The following is a 23,599-nucleotide window of genomic DNA, read 5'->3' on the forward strand; positions in this document are numbered from 1 at the left end:
GAGCAGGAAAGGGAAACTGGGGCCTATCTAATAGAAGTCATTGCAAAGAAAGCTAAGCCTTAAGTTCCCAGGATCCCAACCTATAATAAGAGAATGTTAGGTGCTCAGGGTCCTGACACCCTAAGCTCTTTCAGGAGATAGAGCACAAGCAGGTACTATCCCTAGCTGCTCTTCACTATTGCAGGAAGCTGGGGATAATGACAGCTGCCCAGTTCCGAACTCCTACTGGCTAAAGCTCAACATCATGACCCTTCAGACTGAAAGCTTGTCACCATAAATCTTCAGCTTCTTAAGCCTGGAGCAGTAGACACCTGGCTCTCTAGGCTTGGAGCTACATCAGATATTGAGCATGCCAACTCCAGGTCCCAGGCTCAGGTTCTCAAGGGGCCCCAGCTTAGAACACAGGAAGAGCTTCTCTTCATCTCCAGGTGACTCCTGAGGACAGTAAGAGGACTCTGCCCAGAGGATTGGCAGCAGTCCCAACCCTGTCATAAAGGCAAAGAGCAGCCAAAACTTAAAGTAGCCGCTTCCTCCTAGATACTTTGGCCCAGTATCTGCATATTTTCAAGTGAGTTCATACTAGTCCCCAGACTCATGGCCAGCAAAGGATAGAGGGCCAGCTTGTGGGACTTCAAAGGCCTCTCTAAAAATAAGCCTGTCTTGTGTCTTGCACATGCTCCCTGATCCAGTAGCTTATAACCTTCTCATGGGAAATTGATTTCCCATTATATGAACAAAGTTGCAACAGTGGAGTAAGGCTCAGTAATAAGCCAGCTCAGATCTAGGAGCAAAAGGAAAGTCTGAAATTTTGTCCATCTTGGCTGATGCTAAAAGCCCACCTGAAATCAAAACAAGATTTTGCTATTCCTAACACTTTGAAACAGTGACTCATTTGGAAACTTTTACCCAACTTCACCAGTTCTTTCTGTCAAATGTCTGGCCTTTCCCGGAAGATTCAGGTCAGAGATGATTTATGTATCTGCAGTAAAATGACTGGATTTGCACGGCCCATCAGAAAATGCCTGAGAGTCCAAGTGCAGTCCATCAAATCTACCTGCGCATTTCTGTGGCCTCACTTTTGTAGTTTCATTGTGGAAAATGAATTAAGTCATTTAAAAGCATCTTTTATTGTTTAAAAAAAAATGCAGGGCATGATTAGAACACGTTCATGAGCTGCATTGAAACATAGTAGATGCTAATCTAGAGGCTGTGGTATTCAAAGCTCTGTGGTGGGTTTAGAGAGGTGCCTGAAAGCAAGGGATAACATTTTTAAAGGCTGTGCTTTTTTTTAATAGCTGGAATCTGGGGTACCTCTTCCAAGCCCAATGGATTTAATGTATAAAATATTGGTGAAAAACAAGAAGAAGTCCCACAAGTCATCCGAGGGAAGTGGTAAAAAGAAGCTTTCTGAGCAAGCTTCCAACACCTACAGCGACTCCTCCAGTGTGTTCGAGCCTTCGTCTCCAGGAGCTGGTGAGGGGCTGCCAGGTTCAGGCTCAGGATGAGGGGCCGCCAGGCTCAGGATGAGGGGCCACCAGGCTCAGGATGAGGGGATTCTCAGATCTGCTGCTCTGAAATTGACCTAGAAGGGCTCTCCGATTGCGCTTTTTAGATGGTTTATATTGTGTTGCTTTACTCTGACACTCTTAACCACAAGATCTATAGGTTGAAAGGTCCCTAAGAAAGCTTCTGGAATAAACCAAAAGCAGGCAGTTACTTTGTGGAAGCCCTAAGGAAGGATTTGTGTTTTTTCAAGTCCTAGAGGCCACTCACTCCCACCTGCTCTCAGGTCTCCCTCCCTTCATCTTCTAAGTCAGTAACGTTGTTGCATCCCTATCTATAGAAATTCTTCTGTGGTCACTTTACCTTCGGACCACCACTTAGAACTGTTGGGAACTCATAGCCTCAAGTTAGTGCTTAGGCCCACTGAGAAAGTCCAAGGCAGTCCCCTGCCTCAGCCTGACCTCACCTAAGGAGTCAGCCCATCTTTGGGAAGGTATTACTCTGGCTTTCACATGAGGCAAATCTGCTTTACAGCAGCCACCTGCTTCTAAACTTTATCATGGACATCAGCAGCAGAAGGGAAGATGAGAGACTGGTAGACTTTTAATGGGTTCTGGGTTTTGCTGTTCTCCCAGGGTTTATAGAGTACTTTAAAAAACATGAGTGACAAATGACTTCCATTGTTTATGAAAGGGACTGGCAATGCCTAGCATTTCCTTTCATATTAGTTTGAAACTCACTCCTTGTGAAACAAAAATTCAAAGGGGCACTGGTTTTCTTTGGGTTATTGGCCATTGAGCCTAATTTATTTCCCCTTACCAGAAAGACAATTGCAAAGTTCTCCTTATTGGAGAATGATGATTTTACTCTGAGGTGCTAAGTATTCTCAGCAAAAGAGTAGATGCCTGGCAGGGATGGGGCTTTTGGGTCCTAGAGAGAGAGAGAGAGAGAGAGAGAGAGAGAGAGAGAACAGAGGAAGGGAAGAAAGAGGAAGAAAGCCAAGAAAAGAAAAGGAGGGTGGGGAGAAGGAATAAAGATACTTAATATATTCACAACAGCTGAGCATATGCACTCCCCCCGCCCTAGTTCTATTCCTAGGGAGAGAGCTAACAAGAAATGGATAGTGATATTTATCAAGAGATGAAAAACTTGCTATAAGCAACGTTATTAAACATATCCAAACACTGGCAGCAAGCAATCCATCAGCTGATTGCAAATCATGGTTTAGTCATACAAAGGAATAATGTATATAATGAGGGCGATTTATAGCTATCCACAGAAGCATAAGTGTGACTGTGAATGAACACAGTAGCCAGCAGAAAGAAAGAAAGAAAGAAAGAAAGAAAGAAAGAAAGAAAGAAAGAAAGAAAGAGAGGAAGGAAGAAGGAAAGAAAATTATACTACTTAGCTTCATTTGCATGAGTATACGAGCAAACAAAACCAAGATCAGCTGTTAGAAGTCAGGGTAACCTCTAGCCTTAGAGAGAACTAGAAGGGAGCCCTGGTTTCTTGTGGAATTTGGTCATATTTTCTATCTTAGCATATCTCCATCTTTATTTGGTGAAAATCCATGTATTGCTCATATATCTGTATTTCCCCATGACTATCACATATAGATTAAAAGATTTTTAAACAATCAGAATGTTAAAATATAAAATGGGACAATCTGAACATAATGTGGCCAACTTGGTTGCTTGCTCGCTTGTGTGGTTGGATATTTGGGTCTGTCTTGTTTGACTTCTGCTGTGCTATGACCTCTTCCAGGCTAGGCAGGTGTTCTACCTCTAAACTGAGCATGTCACACCTACAAGCTCTGACAAAGCCTGATTTACCTTTTGTTCTATTGTCTGCCTCACTGGTCAACTGCTCTTATTATTTAAATTGACACCCTAAGGTGCAGACAGTATATAATTCTTTCAGATGGTTTCTGCCCCTCCACAGTTCACAGATGTGTTTTTTCAAATATCATTACATAATTCTGATTTCCTTTTGAAAATTAACTTCCGTTCTCAGCAAGAATGCATTTGAAGTGTGATGTGAGGACAGATCATTAGAGGCCACTTCTTTCCCAACCTGTCCCCATGTGCCTTCCTTTGCACGTGGGTGCTTCTGGGTATTTGTGCCATCTGCTTTTATCTAATCCCGTTTCTCTCCCCCATTAACTGGATGCATAACTCTAATAATGATTTATACAGGCAGTGAACACAATTGCTTAATACAGACAAAAAGCAACAATCTGTTAGCAATTCTGTAGGTTCCCTAAGCTAGCCAGGAGTTAGTCATGTGCAATTGGTATTTATTGCCATGTAGTTTTGGAGCCTTTAGTATGTAAGTAGGCCCTGGAATAAAGAGTCCTGATAATTTATCATTTGGTTTGTGGATATTCCCGGTACCAGGAACAAACACATGACATGGATCTTATTTTAAAGCTAAGTTACTCTGTTGGCTGGATGCCTCTTCTGGGAACCAACCCTTAGCCAGCACTCTTTCCAGGGCGAACAAGGGTCAAGTAAGATACCACTTTTGGGTGTTGTTAGTGTTGCTTTTTAAAAGGGTATTATTTTTTTATAGTTCAAATAGATTTCTCCAGGGTCTTCTCAAAGTCTTATAAGAGAAGCCCCATAAGTGCATACAGCCTCTGTGGTGACTTAATACATAAAGACAGATCCGTATGGTTTTTTTCTTGGGAAAAAAAAAGCTTACCAAAGAAAAAATCAGGTCTTTGTGTTCACAGTAGAGGCAGATGAAGTCTTTTTCTTCCTCACACAACTCCAGATACGGCCTGAATGTGTATTTGAAAAAGCGATTGGACAATTGTTATATTTCATGAATCATTTTGTAGAATGTTCCCACAATCATCTTTTCAGGTTGCTTGATTAAAGGACACCACCCTCCCTCTATTAAAAATAATAATACAAAGAAGAACTTCAGGAAATAAAATGTATATAGAATATCAAGTAGCAACCTCCTAAAACACTGTGCCTGTTATATAACAGGATGCATTTTTAAGCAAGTATACAGGGTTCACATAGTTATTAAGTCAGCACCATTAAGGGCTTTATGTGGCTCTTCGTAACAGGCCATCCATACTTCTGGTCACAGAAGTCCTCCCCTTCTACAGATGTTTGGTGAATGCTTTCCTCCTACCATCCAGTAATTGACTGACCTTGGCCCCTCACATAACAACACAGAGGAGCTTCTTGGAAGGCTGAAGAGTATGGCCAACTTTTTAGAAGGCCTCCCTAGAAGCAGGTACCAGGAGCTGCCTGGTACTTCAGGGATGAGCTCATCCTGCCATCTACTGGGATATTTGTGCTATTGCAGTGGACAAAACTGAAGGAGATGGGGTGATTAAAAGTGTGGCTTTTTTACTTTTCTCTTGAAAATATTTTTACATGATTGAATGAGTTTGAATGAAGCCTAGAAGTATAGTGGAATTTAGTGCTTAATACTAATGTGAATATTTTGCCTAAAAGTATCCATTAACTCTAAACAGAAGGGTAGGATCAACCAATTGAAATGACTTTGTATTGGCTAAATGTGAAGCTAAATTAGGTCAGATTAACATAGTTTTTTAAGTGTAATGATTTTAAAGCTTATTTTCTATTTTTATTGCTTTTCAATGTTTTGTTCTTTTTGCGTTGGATCATTTTGTCTTGCCCTTTAGAAAAAGAATGATATCACGAAAATAATCTTTATTAGTTCCTTGAGAATTCCCTACAGTATAGTGCTTACCCCCAACAATTCCTAAATTCATTCCCTTTTCCCCATCCTTCCAACCGTGTGTCCCATTTCTTTGTTTGTTTTAAATTCTTCAGTACCAACTTGTGCTGCCCAAATATTGTTGCATGTGCAGCCTTTTCCTGGAACATGATCAGCTTATCAAGGGATTAACTCTCATAGAAAATGGACTCTCTGCCTTCCAGGAGTTATTAATTGCCAATAGCTCTTCCTCCAAGGGTGATACTTCATGCTCCCCTTCCTTACCCATGTTTAGATTTCTGCCTGGCTTGAGCTTGACCAGGTCTTGTGCATGCTGTCACAACCACTGTGAGTTCACAAGACACTGTCGCTATCCACTGTCTTTGGCTCTCATACTCTTAGAGCTGAAGAATGCTGTCATGTTTATGATTTGTACACTATTTAGGTATTATTATCGACCCTTATTTGGCAGGGTTTTGTTTTGTTTGGTTTGGTTTGGTTTTGGTTTTGGTTTATTTATTTATTTATTTATTTTTGAGACAGATCTTCTCTGTGTAGCCCTGGCTGTCCTGGAGCTTATTCTGCAGACCAGGCTGGCATTGAACTCAGAAATCTGCCTGCCTCTCCCTCCCAAGTGCTAGGATTAAATGTGTGTGCCAACACTGCCCAGCAAAAGCATTATTTATTCTATGGATATAAACACACTGTACCTGCCTTCAGACACACCAGAATAGGGCATCTGATCCCCTTCCAGATGATTGTGAACCATCATGCAGTTAAGTCTTTGTTTGTGCTACCATTTCCCCACAGTGCCTGATCTCATTCATAAACTTCTTCTTCAACCTCTGTGAAGTACTTTTATTGGAGAAATTTAGTCCCTTAGCTGTATGCTGGCTAAGGGTTACTTCCAAGGACCACTGCTTAGGATAGGACAGAAAAATGAAAGCAGGCTTTGTCTCTGTTAGGGTCATGGAGTTTGACGTCCACAAGAGAGAACATGTACATGACAGGAGGATGCACAGAGAGAAAATTATACTCAATGACTTAAGTATTTAAAAGCAAATGGGGAAAAAAATCACACAGGCATTTCAAAATAGAACTTGAAATTTTTGATGTTATTGATCACAAATCAAATTTATGAAAATTTTGTCTAAATGTCAAGTACATGTAAATCTTTGAGGGTGGGAGTGGGGAGGAAAGAACTTTAAAAGAAGCAGAATATCAACCTTCCAAGTGCATGCCCTGAATATAGTTGGCAGGATGCTTTTGAGATATTTTTTGAACTTTCAAACGCTGAAATCATGGTCTGTGATTAAAATTTGACAGGGGAAGCAGATACAGAGAGCGATGATGATGATGACGATGATGACTGTAAAAAGTCTTCCATGGATGAGGTGGGTTGATCTTACAATCTCCTTCTGCCATCTAGTGGCCAAAAGAATAAACACAGGACTTTTTTTTTTTTTTTTTTTTTTTTTTTTTTTTTTTTTTTTGAGGCAATTAAATGATTTGTCCAATAGTCTGAAACCAGAGAAAATACAGGGTTTGCAGGAGGGTTCAGAAATGTGACAGTGATTCCATTATCTTCGTTTTGTATCAACCAAAGTGACATGTTGACATAAGTTCTCCAAGACCTTTATGCCACCAGCTCAAGGTAATAACTGCCCAGAACTCAGAAACAAATCAGTGACAGTTCAATGAGAACTGTAGGATTTTCTTTCAGTCAATTATCACAAAATTTATACTTTATCTGCATTCAAATATATTCTTAGAATCTTTGGCTCTGTACTGACAGCCTTAGAGCAAATGAAAGCAACTCTTCTTTTTTTAAAAAAATATTCATTTGTTTATTGAAGTGTTTGCTGATTTGTTTTTGTGACAGGATATTATCATTAGGCAGCCCTGTCTGACCTAACTTTGTAGCTCAGGCTATCCTCAAATTTAAAATCCTCCTGCTTCAATATCTAGAATGCTGGGAGGACAAGTGTGTATCACTACAGATAGCTCAAGAAGCATTTTGTTGTTTTTGTTTGTTTGTTTGTTTGTTTGTTTTTGAGATGGGGTTTCTCCGTGTAGCACTGGTTGTCCTGGAACTAGCTCTGTAGACCAGGTTGGCTTTGAACTCAAAGATCTGCCTGCCTCTGCCTCCTAAGTGCTGGGATTAAAGGTGTTCACCAGGACTGCCCAGCTTAATAAACTATTCTTATTTGGCATTCTTTTCCTTATGAATGAGTTTCACTGGGTAGCCTAGGATGGTCTCAAACTCCTGGGATAAAGCAGTCCTCTCACCTCAAACTCCATGTAGCTGAGACCACACCTGTGAGCCACAGTGTCCAGCTTAGTTTAAAATGTGCTTTTTATGTGCCTACTAAATTTCCTCTTGATTTCCAAGAGGGGCACTGCTGTAATAACCGAGGCTCCATCTGTCTGAGAGTGGCTTCAGGGTACACTTGGATCATTCCAGAATTGTCTATTTTTAAATGAGTATTTCCCAGTTGGCATTTAACCAGAATATTTCTGCTAGAGTTTTACTAAGAAACCTCATCTCTATGCATTTTTCTCTTCTCAACTAAAAATGAGAAAATATTAGACCCATCTCTAGAGGCCTGTCTTGTGCAAGTAATGATTGCAGGTTTTCTTCATTAAAACTTGTATTAAAAGATATGTAATTGCAGATAACATCTAAATTAATGTAAGATCTTACTATTTGCCAGGCAATGTTCTGAGCTCACACTTCCCCCTCTCTTTCTTTCCTCCTTTCTTTCTTTCTTTTTTCTTTCTTTCTCTCTCCCTTTCTTACTTTTTTTTTTTTTAGAGAGGGTTTTCTCTGTATAGCTCTGGCTGTCCTATAACTCGATTTGTAGACCAGACTCAAACTCAGAGATATATCTGCCTGCTTCTATCTCCTGAGGACTAGGATTAAAGGCAAGCTCCACCACACCCAGTTTTTTTACCCTTACTTTTAATAATTATAAAGCCTTACATGCTATAGGGATGATTTATATTCCTAATTTTGCAGATGATTAAACAGCAGATAATTCACTTGTCTGTAGTGGAACAACTTCTGATCAGTGGGCTTTGGATTTAATGTGAGATGGCCTTGTTCTGGGACCTAAGCAACTATACTGTTGCCATACAGCATACCTTTACACACGGGAACCAGTGAGGGAGAGAGAATGTTTATCAAGAAATAGAGGAATTGTTTGCAGAGCCCAACTGTCCTTACACAAGGCTACCTTTGTTTATTATTCTCTGTTCAGGCCATACAGTGTTTACCTACATGATAATTGTTACTGTCAAATGGGTTCTTTATTTACTGGCTGAAGACTTCCTCTGTGCTCTCTGATATAGAGTACAGCAGTTCCTGTGTGAATCACCTCGTTAATGTAGATTTTTCATTACTGATACCTGGGGAAAGGGCTGAGGCCCTGGATCCCTATAAAGCAGAGCTTCTCAACCTTCGTAATACTACAATCCTTCTGTATCCACTCATGTTGTGGCGACCCACAACCATAAAATTATTTTTGTTGCTACTTCATAACTATAATTTTGCCACTGTCGTGAATCTTAATGTAAACATCTGCATTTTCTGATGTTCTCAGGCGACCCCTGTGAAAAGGCCGACCACAAAGGGGTTGCAACTCACAGGTTGAGAACCACTGCTATAAAGAACCACACTGGTGCTATTGGCCCCCGACAGCCCATCTCTCACATCCAGCAAGTAGCCATACAGTGAGCATACATACTCTGAAAGTCTAAAGTCTAAAATGTCTTAAACCTCAAAACTTTGGAAGGCTGACCTGACACCGCACATGGAAAACTCAACATCATGATTTAAAAAAAAAAAAAAAAAAATTGTTATGTGCTGGTTTCAATACTCAGCATTCAAAAAAAAATTAGGCAATGGGTATAACATGCCAGTGATTTTTCAATGAATTTTTTGCTTAGACTTAGGTCTTATCCTCAAAGTATCTATTATATTTAAAGAACCACTGCAAATTCCAAACTCTAAAACACACGTGCCACCAGATATTTGTGATGAGGACTGACCTGCCTTACATCCCTCCCCTGTGGTAGATATCTCAGAAGTTCTTTTCAGAAGGGAAAGATTTTCTGCTCCATTTTCCTGAGAAGCTAACCCTGCATAGTGTAAGGGTGATTTGGGAAATGTTTATTATTTTTTATTTTTGCTTTCAGGGGACTGCTGGCAGTGAGGCCATGGCCACAGAAGAGATGTCTAACCTGGTGAACTATATTCAGCCTGTCAAGTTTGAGTCCTTTGAAATTTCAAAAAGTAAGACTTCCTGCAGAAAAATCTCTAGTGTAGCCTATGAACAGGAGGTAATCAGAACCTGGTAGGAGTGTTCTGTTATGGACATCTTAGATATTTGCCTGGATTGTACATCTTAATATTACAGAAACATAACTCTTTTAACACTTCAAAATTATAATTGTATTTAATATATTAGAAAAGCATATGATAGTATTGCATGATGTTCCTCCACATATTTAATAAGACTACAGATCATGCATGGCTACTGGAAAGATAATCAAACTAGTGTCCAACTGATTGAGACTTTCACATTTCATTTTGTCTTGCTACAACTCTCATGGGACCACTAGTGACATAGTGACACGGTTAAGCATCCAAGCAGGGCAGAAGGGAAGCAAGTAAGGCTTGGACAAGCTTGGAACCTCAAAATAGACCCCACCCACCCAGCTTCCATTTGTCCAGCTCATTTCATGTATTTATGTGACTAAGTGATGGAAGAGATGTCTAACCTGGTGAACTATATTCAGCTTGTCAAGTTTGAGTCCTTTGAAATTTCAAAAAGTAAGACTTCCTGCATCATATTACTCTTTGTTTCCCCTTCACCCAACTATGGATCCATATTAAATAGAAAAAGTCATTTTTCTGTTACCTAGTGGTGGAAAAACCCTTTTACGGACATGCCACATATACACGTATACATAAATGCTTAGATAATATCAGAGCAAGAAGGTCCTTGAGGTGTCTTGGCTGCTTAACTAAAATTTTGATTAAATGCAACAATCTCATTAAAAAAATACAGATATACCAACTTTAAGCTTCTATGTGGCATCATTATTTATATTTGTGCACTTCTGCTCTGAATTGGTTAGTAGCACTTGGTGTCTGGCTTTTGCAAAGAATTTAAATTTCAGTTTACCTCATACATAAAGATGAGCATTTTCTGATACCATAATTGCCAATTCTTGTTCCCTGAAGCCATTCAATGTAAACATCCTAAGGCAGTGGGTTTCCTGCCATTTGACTTCACTTTCTATGACTCTGCTGTGCAAAGTTTCTAGAGGCACTTCCAGGCAACATGGTGAGGACTGGATGTTCTGGGGAACCCAGTGATGCTGTGGGCATTTAAACACTTTCTCCTCTGGTTTCTCTCACTTTATCTTGCTAGAAATCTCATTGATCGTATTTTATCCATTGTGAAGACTTAATTTTAATTAAAAGTCCTGATTAAAATAATTAGTTACATGAAAGTAAATTAATAATGAACCAAAATAAAGGATTTGGGGTTTCCTGAAAGTAAATTAGGCGAGTGGGTGACAGAAAGATGAATCAGGAGGAAAGAATAGAAACTGAGGGAGTCAAAGACAGACAAACATCCCAAAGATCATCAGTTTTCAAAATGTAGAGCTGTTTCCTGACTCTGTATAACACATGCCTGAGTGCAGAGCATAGCCACTGGTCCTAAGTTGAGGAAACCCTGACAAGGTCAGTCTTCTAATCTGAGATCACTTTCTTTTTTCCCTGCCCTTCTTGAGTCTTGAAGTCTGCTTTCAGCATCTTTTCCTAACAAGCAGATACTCAAGAATGTTGAGTTCTCAGACACATTCACCTCTTTGGCTGTTTGTTGTAATCTCCTATGAAAATGAGGCTCACAGTCTCCAACTTCTCTAAGGATTGCCCTCTTTTTACAGATCTTATTCTGATGCCACACTAGTTGTGACTTTAAGACTTGGCAGTGTGGTCCTGAATAACATGGAGTGTCAGCAGGGGCATCCCCACAGCATCTTCTGCAGATTTCCCAAGAAGCAAAACTGGAGGGATTTAGAACAAGACATTTCCATATTACACCTGTTAATTAATTGATTCATGCCCTACAAAACCATCAGGCTATCTCACCCAAACTATGAATGAATACTTGAAGAGGTAATTTGCAAGAATCAACTTTTGCTGCTGGTAAATGGTTCATTGGTAAAAGTCTAACTATGCATACTGAATGTTAAAGAGTCAGAAACCCTCCAATTCACTGAACATTTGTTTATTTCCTTTAGAGTATTATTATTTATAATACTGAATTTTATATCTTGCCCTATTTGTTGTTGTTGAACTCAGAAAGAAATAAAAGCTTTGAAATGTCTTCCTTCGTGGAAACCAAAGGACTTGAACAACTGACAAAGTCTCCAGTGGAATTTGTAGAGTATCCTTGATTGATGAATGACTGCTGAACTCACCTGTTTGAGTCATGGTTTGTTTGTTTGATAAGAGAGATGAATAGATGGATTTCATCTATAGCCCAAGTCTCAGGTGTCACAATGTGGGTAGGCTTGTCTGTAGAGAGACAAACCGTCTTAGGGTAGCAGAGGTCCTGGCTACAAAGCTGCCTCAAGCCATCAACCTCTAAGTTCCTTGGCAATTTGCTTACTTTTTATTTTACTCATCTTTAAACAGAGTTAACTCTACTAACATTACAATTTGCTATTTGATTTGGATGCAATATATGTAACACAAGTGTGTATACTTAATCTACTGGTCTAAGTATACTCTCTAGGTTTATAGATATGTATGAATAATTATAACAGTGGTATATATGCATAGCTATAAACCTGGCTGAGCACCTCACATATGTGTGATTTTTATTCAGTTAAAAAGGAGTGGAAACAATGATCATGATGATATAAAAATGTAAATGTATGTCAATAGTGGTTTCTAGTTTTATGTTATTTCCCATAAATGAAAATCAAAGAAGCCTTCATCTTACTTTTCATAAATTAATGCTACTCTCCTAAGGAGATCTATTTCATGACATAATCCCTAGAATAAAATTCCTTTATACCTCAACAGTGAATCTAAGGATATGGCTCAGTCAAGCATGAGGGCTTGAGTTTGAGCTCAGGGATCATGTGCTTAGAAAGTTGCTTATGGCGACATGCATCTGTAATTGCAGTGTGGAAGGGACAGAAGGATCCCTGTGGCTTACTCCCAGACAGTCTAGCCTACTTGGGCAAGCTGTAGGCCTGTGAGAGACCCTGGCTCATAAAGCCAAGGAATAGCATCCAAGTTTGACCTCCTGTATAACCTTACACCTGTACACATTCACATACACACACACACACACACACACACACACACACACACACCACTGACGCTTTATTAACAGTGGACAAGCATGGCAGCATATGCTTATAATTTCATCACTCAGGAGGCTGAGGCCTCCAGTTCCACCAGTTCCAGGATGGCTTGGATTACATATGGCACTTTGTTTCAAACATAAACACAGACAGACAGATACACACACTCATCAGTGAGAGAAAAGGGAACAAATGTGAACTCTATCATTAAAGTCATATTATAAAATTATGGCCATTAGTAGTCAGTACTGACTTTGTGATATTCTTTTGTCTTATCTTCCTTAATTCTCAAAGGAATCCTGTGACAAAGGGATTCTTCAATTACTGTAATACTGAGGAAACTGAGAACAGAAAGGTGAATTAACTCACCCAAGATCATATGGCCAACAAATTTTAATGTTAAGACTCAAATTAGTGTTGCACCAACTACAACCTTGCTTCTTCATAAGAGCAAGTCCATCATGTTATAAAGGTAAAACAATGTTCAGTGGCTACAAAGTTCTTAGGATGGGAACAACTAAAATGTGAAGCAAAGTCAGAAATTCCTGTGCTCTATTTACCTCATTAATCTTAAGGACTGCCATAGTCTTGGCAAATAGCATTCCCAGAGAAGGTAAAGAAAGTGAGGGAAGAGCATTCGGAAACAACTCTGGGATTTGCACTGACTACTACTGCCACATGGTACCTTCCTGCCATCACTGCAACTGCAGGTATCACTTCGCAATCACACAGACTTTGCCACAACTCATTCTTGTGGTCCCAGTTTGTGACATCCACAGGTGTCCCAGAAGCAATGCTGTTTCTAAGAATACATATATTCTAGTAACTCATTCTGTGCATATTTCACCCATTAATGTGACATGATCATTAATATCTACATCATTTCCCCAGGGAGAGATAAGAAAGTAGCCTAGTAGAATATAGTAGATAACTTTGAAATTGTATTCACTACTTAACATGATGGTCCAGATACAACAAGATGCAACTTAGCAGGATATATCCTAAAGGAACACGTGTGGATTCATCCAACTATATGCCTCAGCTCTTCTGGAATGCTGGCTGTCAGATGGTGGCGCTCAACTTCCAGACAGTTGGTAAGTAACACAAAGCTCGCTCCCATTGCCTCTGAGGTGCATTTCCAAGTGTCCACAAGCCATTACCATGGGAACTTGGGGAAGGGGAAGAAAGCCAGATTTGATTGAAAGAAGGAAAATCAAAGCAAAAGAAAAAGATTGAATTTTGATAATTGAGTTGTCTTTAATAATTTATGAAAAGAGTTTATATCTGGATTTCATGCTATTTTTTCAAGTAATTTTAAAAGCAGTATAAAATCATGTTAGGAAAACTGAAAATTCAAAAACAAAGGAAAAATGAAATCTTGGGTTAGGGAGAATACACAGTTGGTAAATTTCTTTACCTTGTAAGCATAGGAACCTGGGGTCCTTTCGAATCTGTGTAAAAATGCTCAGAATGACGGTCACTCTGTTCTGGAGAGGCAGACACATATGGACTCATGAGTCTGTTGGCAGCCAGGATGGCCTCTCCAACTCCTGATGAATGACCCTGTCTCGAAAGCACAAGGTAGACTGCTCATAAAAAGCAGCTGAGGTTCTCCTCTGCCCTGTGCACATACATGTATACATATACAGGTGTCTCTACAGTCATATGTACACATAAACACACACACACACACACACATGAGCAGACAGAGCAGAAAAAAATCTTCCAGAAATGCTGCCACTAAGAAGTTCAATACCTCCCATGGTAGTGTGTGTGTATGTGTGTGTGTGTGTGTGCTTCTTCATATAGCTCCCTATTCAGAGGGAATGTACAAATGTGTATACACTAAAATATGGTACAGAAAATGGAATTTTTTACATTATATTTATTTCTGTGTATTGAAGAGGTGTGCATAGACATGAAGAGTGGGGGTGGGGGTTAGAATACAATCTGCTAGGCTAGTTCCCCCCATCCACTATGTTGTTCCTGGAGATAGAATCGCACCCTCATGGGGCACAGCAAGCACCTTGACCTGCTCATCCATCTCACAGCCAGAAAACTTGAGTTCCAGGAGCTGTTTATTAAGCCTATTCTACAGTCCACTCAAAACCCTTTTTCTGTCACTAACCAAGAACTTTTCTACTATTTATCAATTTTCTAAGATCAGTCTTACACATAAATTATCTAACCCATTCCCTGAAAATTTTTGAAGAGGCTTCTAAATAAAATAATTATGTTAAATCATATAAAAGTTTCTAGCACAAAGTGTTTGGCATATTGCAAAATTAACCATAAACATTTTTGTGCTAACTTATTCTCTCATCAGTAATGTGTGACATGAGGTGGCTCTATTATCAGATACCTTGGTTGAATGCTATCATTAAGTAAGGGGAACAACAAAGGCAGGCGAATCCATCATCACTGTTCTAGCTACATCTCTTTGACTATTGTCCAGGTTGAACTCTTGACATGTTCCTTCATCTTTATTGTTTTGCTTCCCTAAGCTGCCCGATCTGACAGCAGGCTGACTGGCAAGTCCTCGATGCAGGAGTATGCTAACAGAGTCGGCATATTGTCTTTGTTGAAAGTAGAAAAAGCTTCACTTCATGAGGCATGGTATCTTCTGTCTTGTGTGTTCTTTTTATGATGGCACCTTCCACACCAACACTAAGTCCATTTTTATTCTTCTATCTGTCTCCTTTTCTCAACTCTTCAAACTTTTATTTTTCAGCAGACATTTGTATAATTTCAACAGGAAAATTCTTTACATATATTTCATGTTAAAGTCATCTTTTCTGTGGTGTTGGTAACATGAGAAACAAGATACTAATGGTGCCAACTGTATGTGGGGCACCATCACTTTCTCCTCTCTGCTCCCATATCTCTATGGTATCTTCTTTATTTGGAACATAAGCCTGTAACCCATCCAGATTTGACTGTGGTGTACAGTCTCTTGAGGTCAGTTCCTTCTGTAACCTAAAGAGTTACCCATTGAGCTAGAATTATATCCTAACATATGTGACCCCTTTTGTTAATTTGGATCAATGGATCACTTTCTGTCTCCTACTAATACATCTGTCTGCCTCCCTGGACACAGTGACCCAGGGCTTCCATTTTGTTTTAGAAACTCTAAAATCTTGGAGGAGTGTCTGTGTGTACACGTGTACATGTGTATCTGTGTGGGGGTCTGTGTATTGGCACCCACATGGAGGTCAGAAGACAACGTTTATGAGACACCTCCCTCTCTATTATGTGAGTCCTGGGAATCAAATTCAATTTCTCTGGCTTGGTAGCAAGTGCTTTTTATCTGCTGAACCATCTCATTGGCTCTAATGCTTTTCTTTTTGTTACTGTGTCCAATTAGTACTGTTTAAGAATGCAGATTCCTGAGTAACATTAAATGTTTCAAGGATGAGGGGTCTGTTGTTTCCTTAAGTTACTTCGCCCAATTTTAGTGTCATAATCATAATAGTTTAATAAAGCAATAGAGAAATTTTAATTTATTTTCTCTGCTATATAAAGTGTTACATAGAATTCTGGGGAAAAAAGCCCTGTCATTACCTGTTTCTTGGCCTCGTTCGTACAAATAACTCACTTCAGGGCTGATTTGGAACAGCTAGACACTTCCTCAGTGCCTTAGCAATCTAAAATCTTTGTCTGCTTTTTATTTTGGTTTATTTGTAATTTTTGTGCTGAGAATCAAATCTAGCTTTGATTTGATCCAGGGTTTGGCACATGCTAAGTAAATACTTTACCACTGAACTCCCAGACTCCAAACTGCATTATTATTTTTAATCTCAGCAGTTATAATAAGTTTAGGCATTGATTCAGTGCACTGACTGGTAAGGAGACTGTGACCAATACCCTTTGTCCACTTGAAAAGAGACTTGAACAATTCATACTGGCTGTAATTAATCACAGAAATGCACACTTAAATGTCTTCCTATAAATTAATTAACAAATAACTAAATCACCCCCTCATAGTGAGTTATATAAAAACCAGTCCTCAATAAATTACCTAAAATGGCTTATGGGAATTAAATCAATTTAAACTCTCTGGAGAGCATTTTAACAAAACTTACCTAAGCAGTAACAACATTTTCTAATGTGCCTACCTTTTGACTCAATAATTCCCTTTACTTCTAGAAAAACCATTGCCAAGTTTTCAAAATTTTTGTTATGACAGCCACTAATACAATTATGTAAAATGCTAGAAATTCACTAGAAACATAGATGTGTCCAAAGAATGTACTTGTTAAAAATCATCAACTCAAATATAAATATTCAAAGGAATTTTATACAGCTGTTAAAATTAAGGACAGAAAATGATTACTAAAATGAGTGTAATGTTTGTAAAAATGTATTTGAATGAAAAAAGGTAACCAGATTATAAACCAGCCTATTGGCAGTGTTCTCTTTGAGTTTCTGGAGTACGGCTTGTTTTACTTTTTCTTTGTGTCTCTAAATTGTTATAGTGTATATTTCCTGATACAGGCATGAACAGAGGAGGAAGTGGACTAAAATATTATACCATCCTACTCTACAATTTCCAAGCACAAATGCACTCACCCTGTGTGTTTTTGATCATCAGATCTAGCTATGCAGATAAACATGGGCATGTATGAGTACAATGGGAAGAGCGGCTACAGGCTAAAGCCAGAGTTCATGAGAAGGCCGGACAAGCATTTTGATCCATTTACTGAAGGAATAGTAGATGGGATAGTGGCCAACACTTTATCTGTTAAGGTACGTACACTCGCATCCTTACCTCCCCTGGTCCTCAACCCCTATGCTTGTCGCCCAAGTCCCAAATGCATCCCCAAGAAGAGGCTGAAATATCACTTATTCTGCATAAAGAAGTTTCTCTGTCATTAAAAATTTAAGAGCTAGGAGGGCTTCTTCATACATCTTTGCTCTTAAGGATCAAATACTCATTAGAAATTTCCCGAGACTACATAAAAATATAGGAGCTGAGTCTCATTCTTAGGATGAGGGTAAATGGAGCTTAAGAGATAGATGAAGTGGCGACTTCCCAGAGGCAAATCTCTCTGAGTGCAAGCATCCCACTGGGAAATGGACAGGGAAGCCAGCTGTCTGTCTGGAGATATTCCAGTCTCCCCTTCCCCAGGACTCCCAGATTCTACTTACTAAATATTAAAAGCTGCCAAATTACCATAGCATGGTTTATAATCTACCAGAGTATTCAAGGATATAAAAAACATTTCAATAATCTTAAAGGATTGCTTTCTTAGCTATGTATCTTATCCAAAAAATGAATTCCAAATCCTTTTATTCAGTCTTTGAAATAGATATGAGAAGAGATTTTTTTTTTTTTTTAGCTGTCAAGAAGTATTTTAATGCCATGAGAGCATTCCATTTTTATAAAGAACTTCCCCATGGATTCTGGAAGCATGTGGTTGTTGAAACTAGAGTGTTATAAAAAGTAAAAGCTTACTTTTTAGAGTCTCATTTATTTTGTGTTTCCATGAATATCTGTATGACTAATAAACTTCCAAAGCTAAACATAAGTGCATTTTCAGACTGACCTTAACAAAGTCATATGAAAAACTCATTCACACAATCTTCTGACAGTTTAATATCTAACCCAAACACCCAGAAACATACACACACACACACACACACACACACACGCTAGGGCCTTGCACTTGCTCAGCAAGTGTTCTACCACTGATCTACATCCCAAGTACTTAGTCTTTGAGAGAGAGTCTCACTGTGTAGCCCAGGCTTGCCTTGAGCTACAGTTCCTCCAGTGCAGCCTATGTGCTGGGTGACAGGTCTCTACCTTCATACCCAGCATTGCCTGTCAGTCCCTGTTTCTCCTCAAAGTGAGCCACTTTATATTAAAGTTTCAAGCCACAAATTATAGAGTGAACTAAGCAAAAACCATGCTGTATAAATGTATTTAAGGAACTGTTTTCAGCGGATGATGTTTAATTCCTGTCAAGAACAGTTAGAACATACTCAGGAGCTACACTACATACCACACAGTGACAAAATACTAATTTTAAGCATTCCCGTCAATTGTTGTTCCAGCTGAGTCAGTCTAGAAGTAGATTGACCTTGTTCCTATCTATCATATGTCCCTTGTGTCTTTTTGCTTATTGATTTTGTATTGAAACTTTTACTCCAACAGTGGAAACAGTTATAAAACCATGACATAAATACAGGAAAGTTGGGGTGAAGGATAAATAGTTAAGAGTTCCAACCAAAAAATGTACTCTATAGTTTCTGCAGAGTTCCACCTGCCTCCCTCATCATGCCACGCCTAGAGTCAGGTTCTGTTGGCTCTGTGATTCCTCTATGTGGGTCTTCTGGCAGACACTTTACAGTTCTAGAACTACAAGTTATTATGCTGATATACCATCCCACTGGACTAACAAGAACACTGAGGCTTAGGGACATTGCTTCTTTAAGGCTCTGTTTTTCATCAAACAACATGAGGACCCCAAACTTCAGGGCATCTGAATCCCTTGCAAGACTCACTTCACGGGAAAGTTTTAAAGATGTTGTACAAAGCCTTCCAGGAGGTAGAACCCAAGTTAAACAGTAGCGATTGATAACAGGTGTAGACTCACCAAGCTATCATCACCCTGACTCCTGTCCAGTTATCCATCTATACAATTGTGGGCCTACTTTGTCTCCCTACTGAATAGTTCAATAGTTCAAGATTTTAAGGCTACTAATTCACAAAACATCTCCTACATCTTCCTCTATGTGTAACCAAGTTGTCAACATCCAAGGGATCCATCACCTGTCATAGAGATTAATGGAAACAAATAAAATGTCCCTATACTTCATTCCAGAAAAAGAAGCAGGAACAGAGGTGATGGAGCAATACCAGGGTATGTGTTTGGAACAAAGTCATGAGCTATTCAGCAGTGTTCTGAGCTCACCCATGACAGGGACAGGACTTCCAGGACAGTGGTTGGGCTAGAAATCCAGCACAGTGGTGGCAGGAGCATACACAGTGGGAGCTGAGAAAGAGCAAAGACCCTGCTGATGTGGTCAGAAATACTGAGGGAGGCAGGAACCTGGAAATCTCTCTGAGTTGGTACTGGGTTATTGTGTCAATTAACCTTTATTGCAGGTCCCCAAGATGTTGCCAACTGGATTATAGATAGACGAAGACATGGAAACTGTTATAGGAATATGTAGACTTAACTCTTGTTTAACTATATGACACTGATAAATTCTGTAACTAGACAAAAGTAGGCCCACAGTTGTATAGATGGCTAACCAGATGAGGACAGAGGTCATGATTACTTGGTGACTCCCAAGGATGCTTCTCAGTTATTGTTCCCATGTTGCTCCATTTGATTGGCTCCTAACCTCCCCATTCTCAGTCTCCTGAATCAACTCCTCAAGGAGAAGACGAATGGTGTTTCTATTCTTTCCTTTTATTTCATTGTATGACTTCCCACACAGGCTGCCTTGGACCCCCTTAGAGTTGTCCCCCGATGCTTTGTTACTCATTGTTCAAGACTTCCTGATATTTTCCTAGATTATTTCAGGTCAGTTTCTCTCTGATAAGAAAGTTGGGACTTATGTGGAAGTGGATATGTTTGGTTTGCCTGTGGACACAAGGAGGAAGGCGTTTAAAACCAAGACATCCCAAGGGAATGCTGTGAACCCTGCCTGGGAGGAGGAACCAATTGTATTCAAAAAGGTGGGTCTCTTGCTTGCTGTGAGAGGAAGTCCTTCTGGGGGTTTTAAACAGAGGAAAAACAAGTAGTTATTTGGTTATGGGTGTATAAAGCAGTTGTATTTTGAAGGTTATCATAAAAGCTTTAATTTTTTTAGTATTTAGCATTATTTTACCATAGGAATGTGTAGCCTGTGTCTAAATCTGTGCAACACATACTTGTGCCCATAAATATCAGAAGAGGCAGGTGGATCACCTAGAAATGGAGTTAGAGACCCCTGTGAGCTGCCCTGTGGGTGCTAGGATCTGAACCTGAATCCTCTTTGAGAGCAGCAAGTCTTCTTAACCTCTGAGCCATCTCCCTAGCCCCTTATGTTTAGGATTTGATTTAATATATCACAGTAGCTTCCTGTGAAAACCTACATGCATGATGATATGACCCCCTATCTGAGTTCACGGAACTTTCCTCATTGATGATATGTGTGTAATAAGAAACTACCCTTTGGGTCATACGCTCTTCAAGTGGTACTAAGCACAGAGGTACACCTAGATACAACTCTATTTGTTGTGTGTTTTCTTACCTCACGGAAAGGCAAGTTAACTCTTTACCTAAATTAACAGAGTAGATACTCAGCTTTGGGAAAAGCAGGGCCGGCTTTTCTAGTACTTTTCTAGTTCTTTCTAGGATTTGCTTACTCTTGTAACCAGCATCCTTCATATCCCCACAGGTGGTTCTGCCTTCTCTGGCCTGTTTGAGGATAGCAGCCTATGAAGAAGGAGGCAAATTTATTGGCCACCGGATCTTGCCTGTGCAGGCTATTCGGCCAGGTATGCACAGTGTGGTGAGAGACTTTCATTAAAGAATGACTTAGGAACTGTTGCTCCTCTGTGATTGTGCTGTATAACAGAGACTTTAAAATTGCTCAAATCAGTCTTGGTAGCCTCGTGTGTTCGTCATGTTGCTGTGTTGTAAAACTCAACTTTGGCCTCAATATTCGTCACAGCAAGCTGTCTGAAAACTCACGTACAAGTATCTGCAGGCTCTAATTCATATGTCTTATGGCTGTCTGAAAACTCATGTACAAGTATTTGCAGGCTCTGATTCATGTGTCTTATGGGTTAGTACTGTGTATTAGTTTCTTTTTTACTACTCTAATGAAAATACCTGGGTCAGACTGCTTTGTAAAGAAAAGTTTATTTCATGCACAGTTTTGGAGGCTACGAAAGTCAAGATTTGATCATTTAATCAGCTTTTCCTTTGGTAAAAGACTAATAGTGGAGGCTTCCTAGAGGAAGTGCGGGTAGGGGTCGCCTTGCCAGACAGGAAACCAGAGAAGGCCACACTCAGTCTTTTTAATGAGAATGTCTTTCAAAAACCATCTCTGACAAGACCTCGTGTCACAGGCCTATGACTCCAGCTGTGCAGAAGGCAGCAGCTGGATGATCATACAGCTTCCAAGATGGGAACCAGTGGGACAAGGCATATCAGTCACAACATAAAGGTGGACTGGGATAGCCTGAGCTCATGGGAGACCAAGCACCTTGTCCACAGCATGCAGGCTGACTGGGATAGCCTGAGCTCTTAGGAGACCAAACACAGAAGAATTGGCTTGGCTATCCTGAGCTCAGTGGCACAATTGTGCATTTGGGGTGCCATTTGGGTTCATTTTTGTTCCATATCTGCCCACGTTGGGGTGCATGCTGAAGTGGTGGTTGCATCCCACGTAGGGACTCCTTTTCCTACTGACTAGTGTGAATCACTACTAGAGCATTGTCCATTTTATTATTGTTATTAATTGCATTATACTCATGAAAGATTTCTGTCCATATACAATTTTATTTTGATGATTAGTAATTGCATTCTTGCTCTTTACTCTTTACTTTAGGGGTCTTTGCTATAAAATCATTACTGTGATAATGAAAAAAACAAGATGATTGCCAACTTATAAAAATAATAAATTATTTGCAGTTTTAAAATGAATATATTAAAATTATACATTAACTTTTAAAATATGTTCAAATTATAATTTATTCAGAAATATAGATGATTAAATAATTACTTTTTGAAAAGTGCCTAACTCTACATGTGAGTGGTCACTCTTTGCTTGCCCCAAAGCACTAATGTCCCATGGACAAAGCAGATCCCCAGTTACAAAATCATGTCAAGTATGATTTATTATACAGGATACATTTGGGCCAATAATTCAAACTGGGACATACAGTTTGCAAGGGGAAATGCGGTTAGAACAGAAAAACAAAAATAGAAACAGAATTGTGTGATTAAGATGAGAAAGAAGTGGTCTGTTTGTGGAGCACCCCAGGTCAAATGGATATAGCTAGCACTGTGAAACCAACAGGTGACACTTGGTGTCCTTGTCATCCTGCAGGCTATCACTACATCTGCCTGCGCAATGAGAGGAACCAGCCCCTGATGCTGCCAGCTGTCTTTGTCTACATAGAAGTCAAAGACTATGTGCCAGACACGTATGCAGGTAAACAGTGCCACCTGGGTCATCTGCACCTCTGTGGCCTGATGGAAGGCTAACTGGGCCAATGCTGGGGCCCTGTGGGCCTCATAAGCACTTCTTGTGTATGGATGCTTAACGGTCAGTTGTTTGAGCCTTTCTTTGACCATTCGAATCCTAATCTTTCAGTGTTTAGTCTATTTCCACATGGGCAGCCTTATCCCTGTGCAACCAACACTCTCCAACCCCTCCTGTACCCTTCCACAGTTGATCAATAAGTATGTACAATAAATTTGCCTTCGCTAGTAGCAGTTCTTTGATCCATTCTATGGATGGAGTTCTAAATTAACAGTAATTAACTTAGCTAGAACTCACATTTTGAGATGGTTTGTTTGTTTGTTTTGTTTTGTTTTAATTACCATGGGTCCTGGGAGTGAAAGACGCTGGCCATTGGTGGGCACTGGGACAAACTTGGAACATATTTCTAGCCCAAAGGTAGACAGCTATAACTCTCTCTGCCTAGCCATTGTCATGCAAATGACACTCAAATTGCCAAGTCTTTGGATTGTTCCAATAATCTGGAAGACAGACTTTATGTGAAGAGTATTTATGGAATACATTTAACTGACTAAGCCAAGTATGGAAGCCATTGCTGGGATAGACAAAACCTTCAAAAGGAAGGTGGAGAAGATGCAGTTGGGGAATCTTGCTTTGAAATACTTAACATTGGCTCTCAGAACTGAGCAACTTTGACTTCTCTCTGAGGTTTTATCAAAGTCCTGACCCATATGAAATTTCAAAGCTATCTGAGTAGATAGTTACAGGGACAGGTGGATGAATACTGGTGCTTCATGACTGAGTGGGTGGGGGA

At 39.6% G+C, this 23,599-nt stretch overlaps 1 protein-coding gene across 4 annotated transcripts in view; it reads left to right on the forward strand.

The window, feature by feature from the left end:
• Positions 1-23,599, forward strand: part of Plcb1 (phospholipase C beta 1) — a 680,822-nt gene that overhangs the window by 533,700 nt on the left and 123,523 nt on the right. For all 4 annotated transcript variants that reach the window (XM_031372013.1, XM_031372014.1, XM_031372015.1 and 1 more), the window contains 9 exons: positions 1,296-1,473; positions 6,532-6,599; positions 9,403-9,499; positions 11,585-11,669; positions 13,570-13,694; positions 17,192-17,346; positions 20,123-20,287; positions 20,992-21,091; positions 22,651-22,755. In XM_031372013.1, coding sequence (XP_031227873.1) covers positions 1,296-1,473; positions 6,532-6,599; positions 9,403-9,499; positions 11,585-11,669; positions 13,570-13,694; positions 17,192-17,346; positions 20,123-20,287; positions 20,992-21,091; positions 22,651-22,755 — 1,078 coding nt within the window. The remainder of the gene's footprint in view (positions 1-1,295; positions 1,474-6,531; positions 6,600-9,402; positions 9,500-11,584; positions 11,670-13,569; positions 13,695-17,191; positions 17,347-20,122; positions 20,288-20,991; positions 21,092-22,650; positions 22,756-23,599) is intronic.

The sequence above is a fragment of the Mastomys coucha genome, unplaced genomic scaffold, assembly GCF_008632895.1.
Source record: "Mastomys coucha isolate ucsf_1 unplaced genomic scaffold, UCSF_Mcou_1 pScaffold15, whole genome shotgun sequence".
Taxonomy (NCBI): Eukaryota; Metazoa; Chordata; class Mammalia; order Rodentia; family Muridae; genus Mastomys; species Mastomys coucha.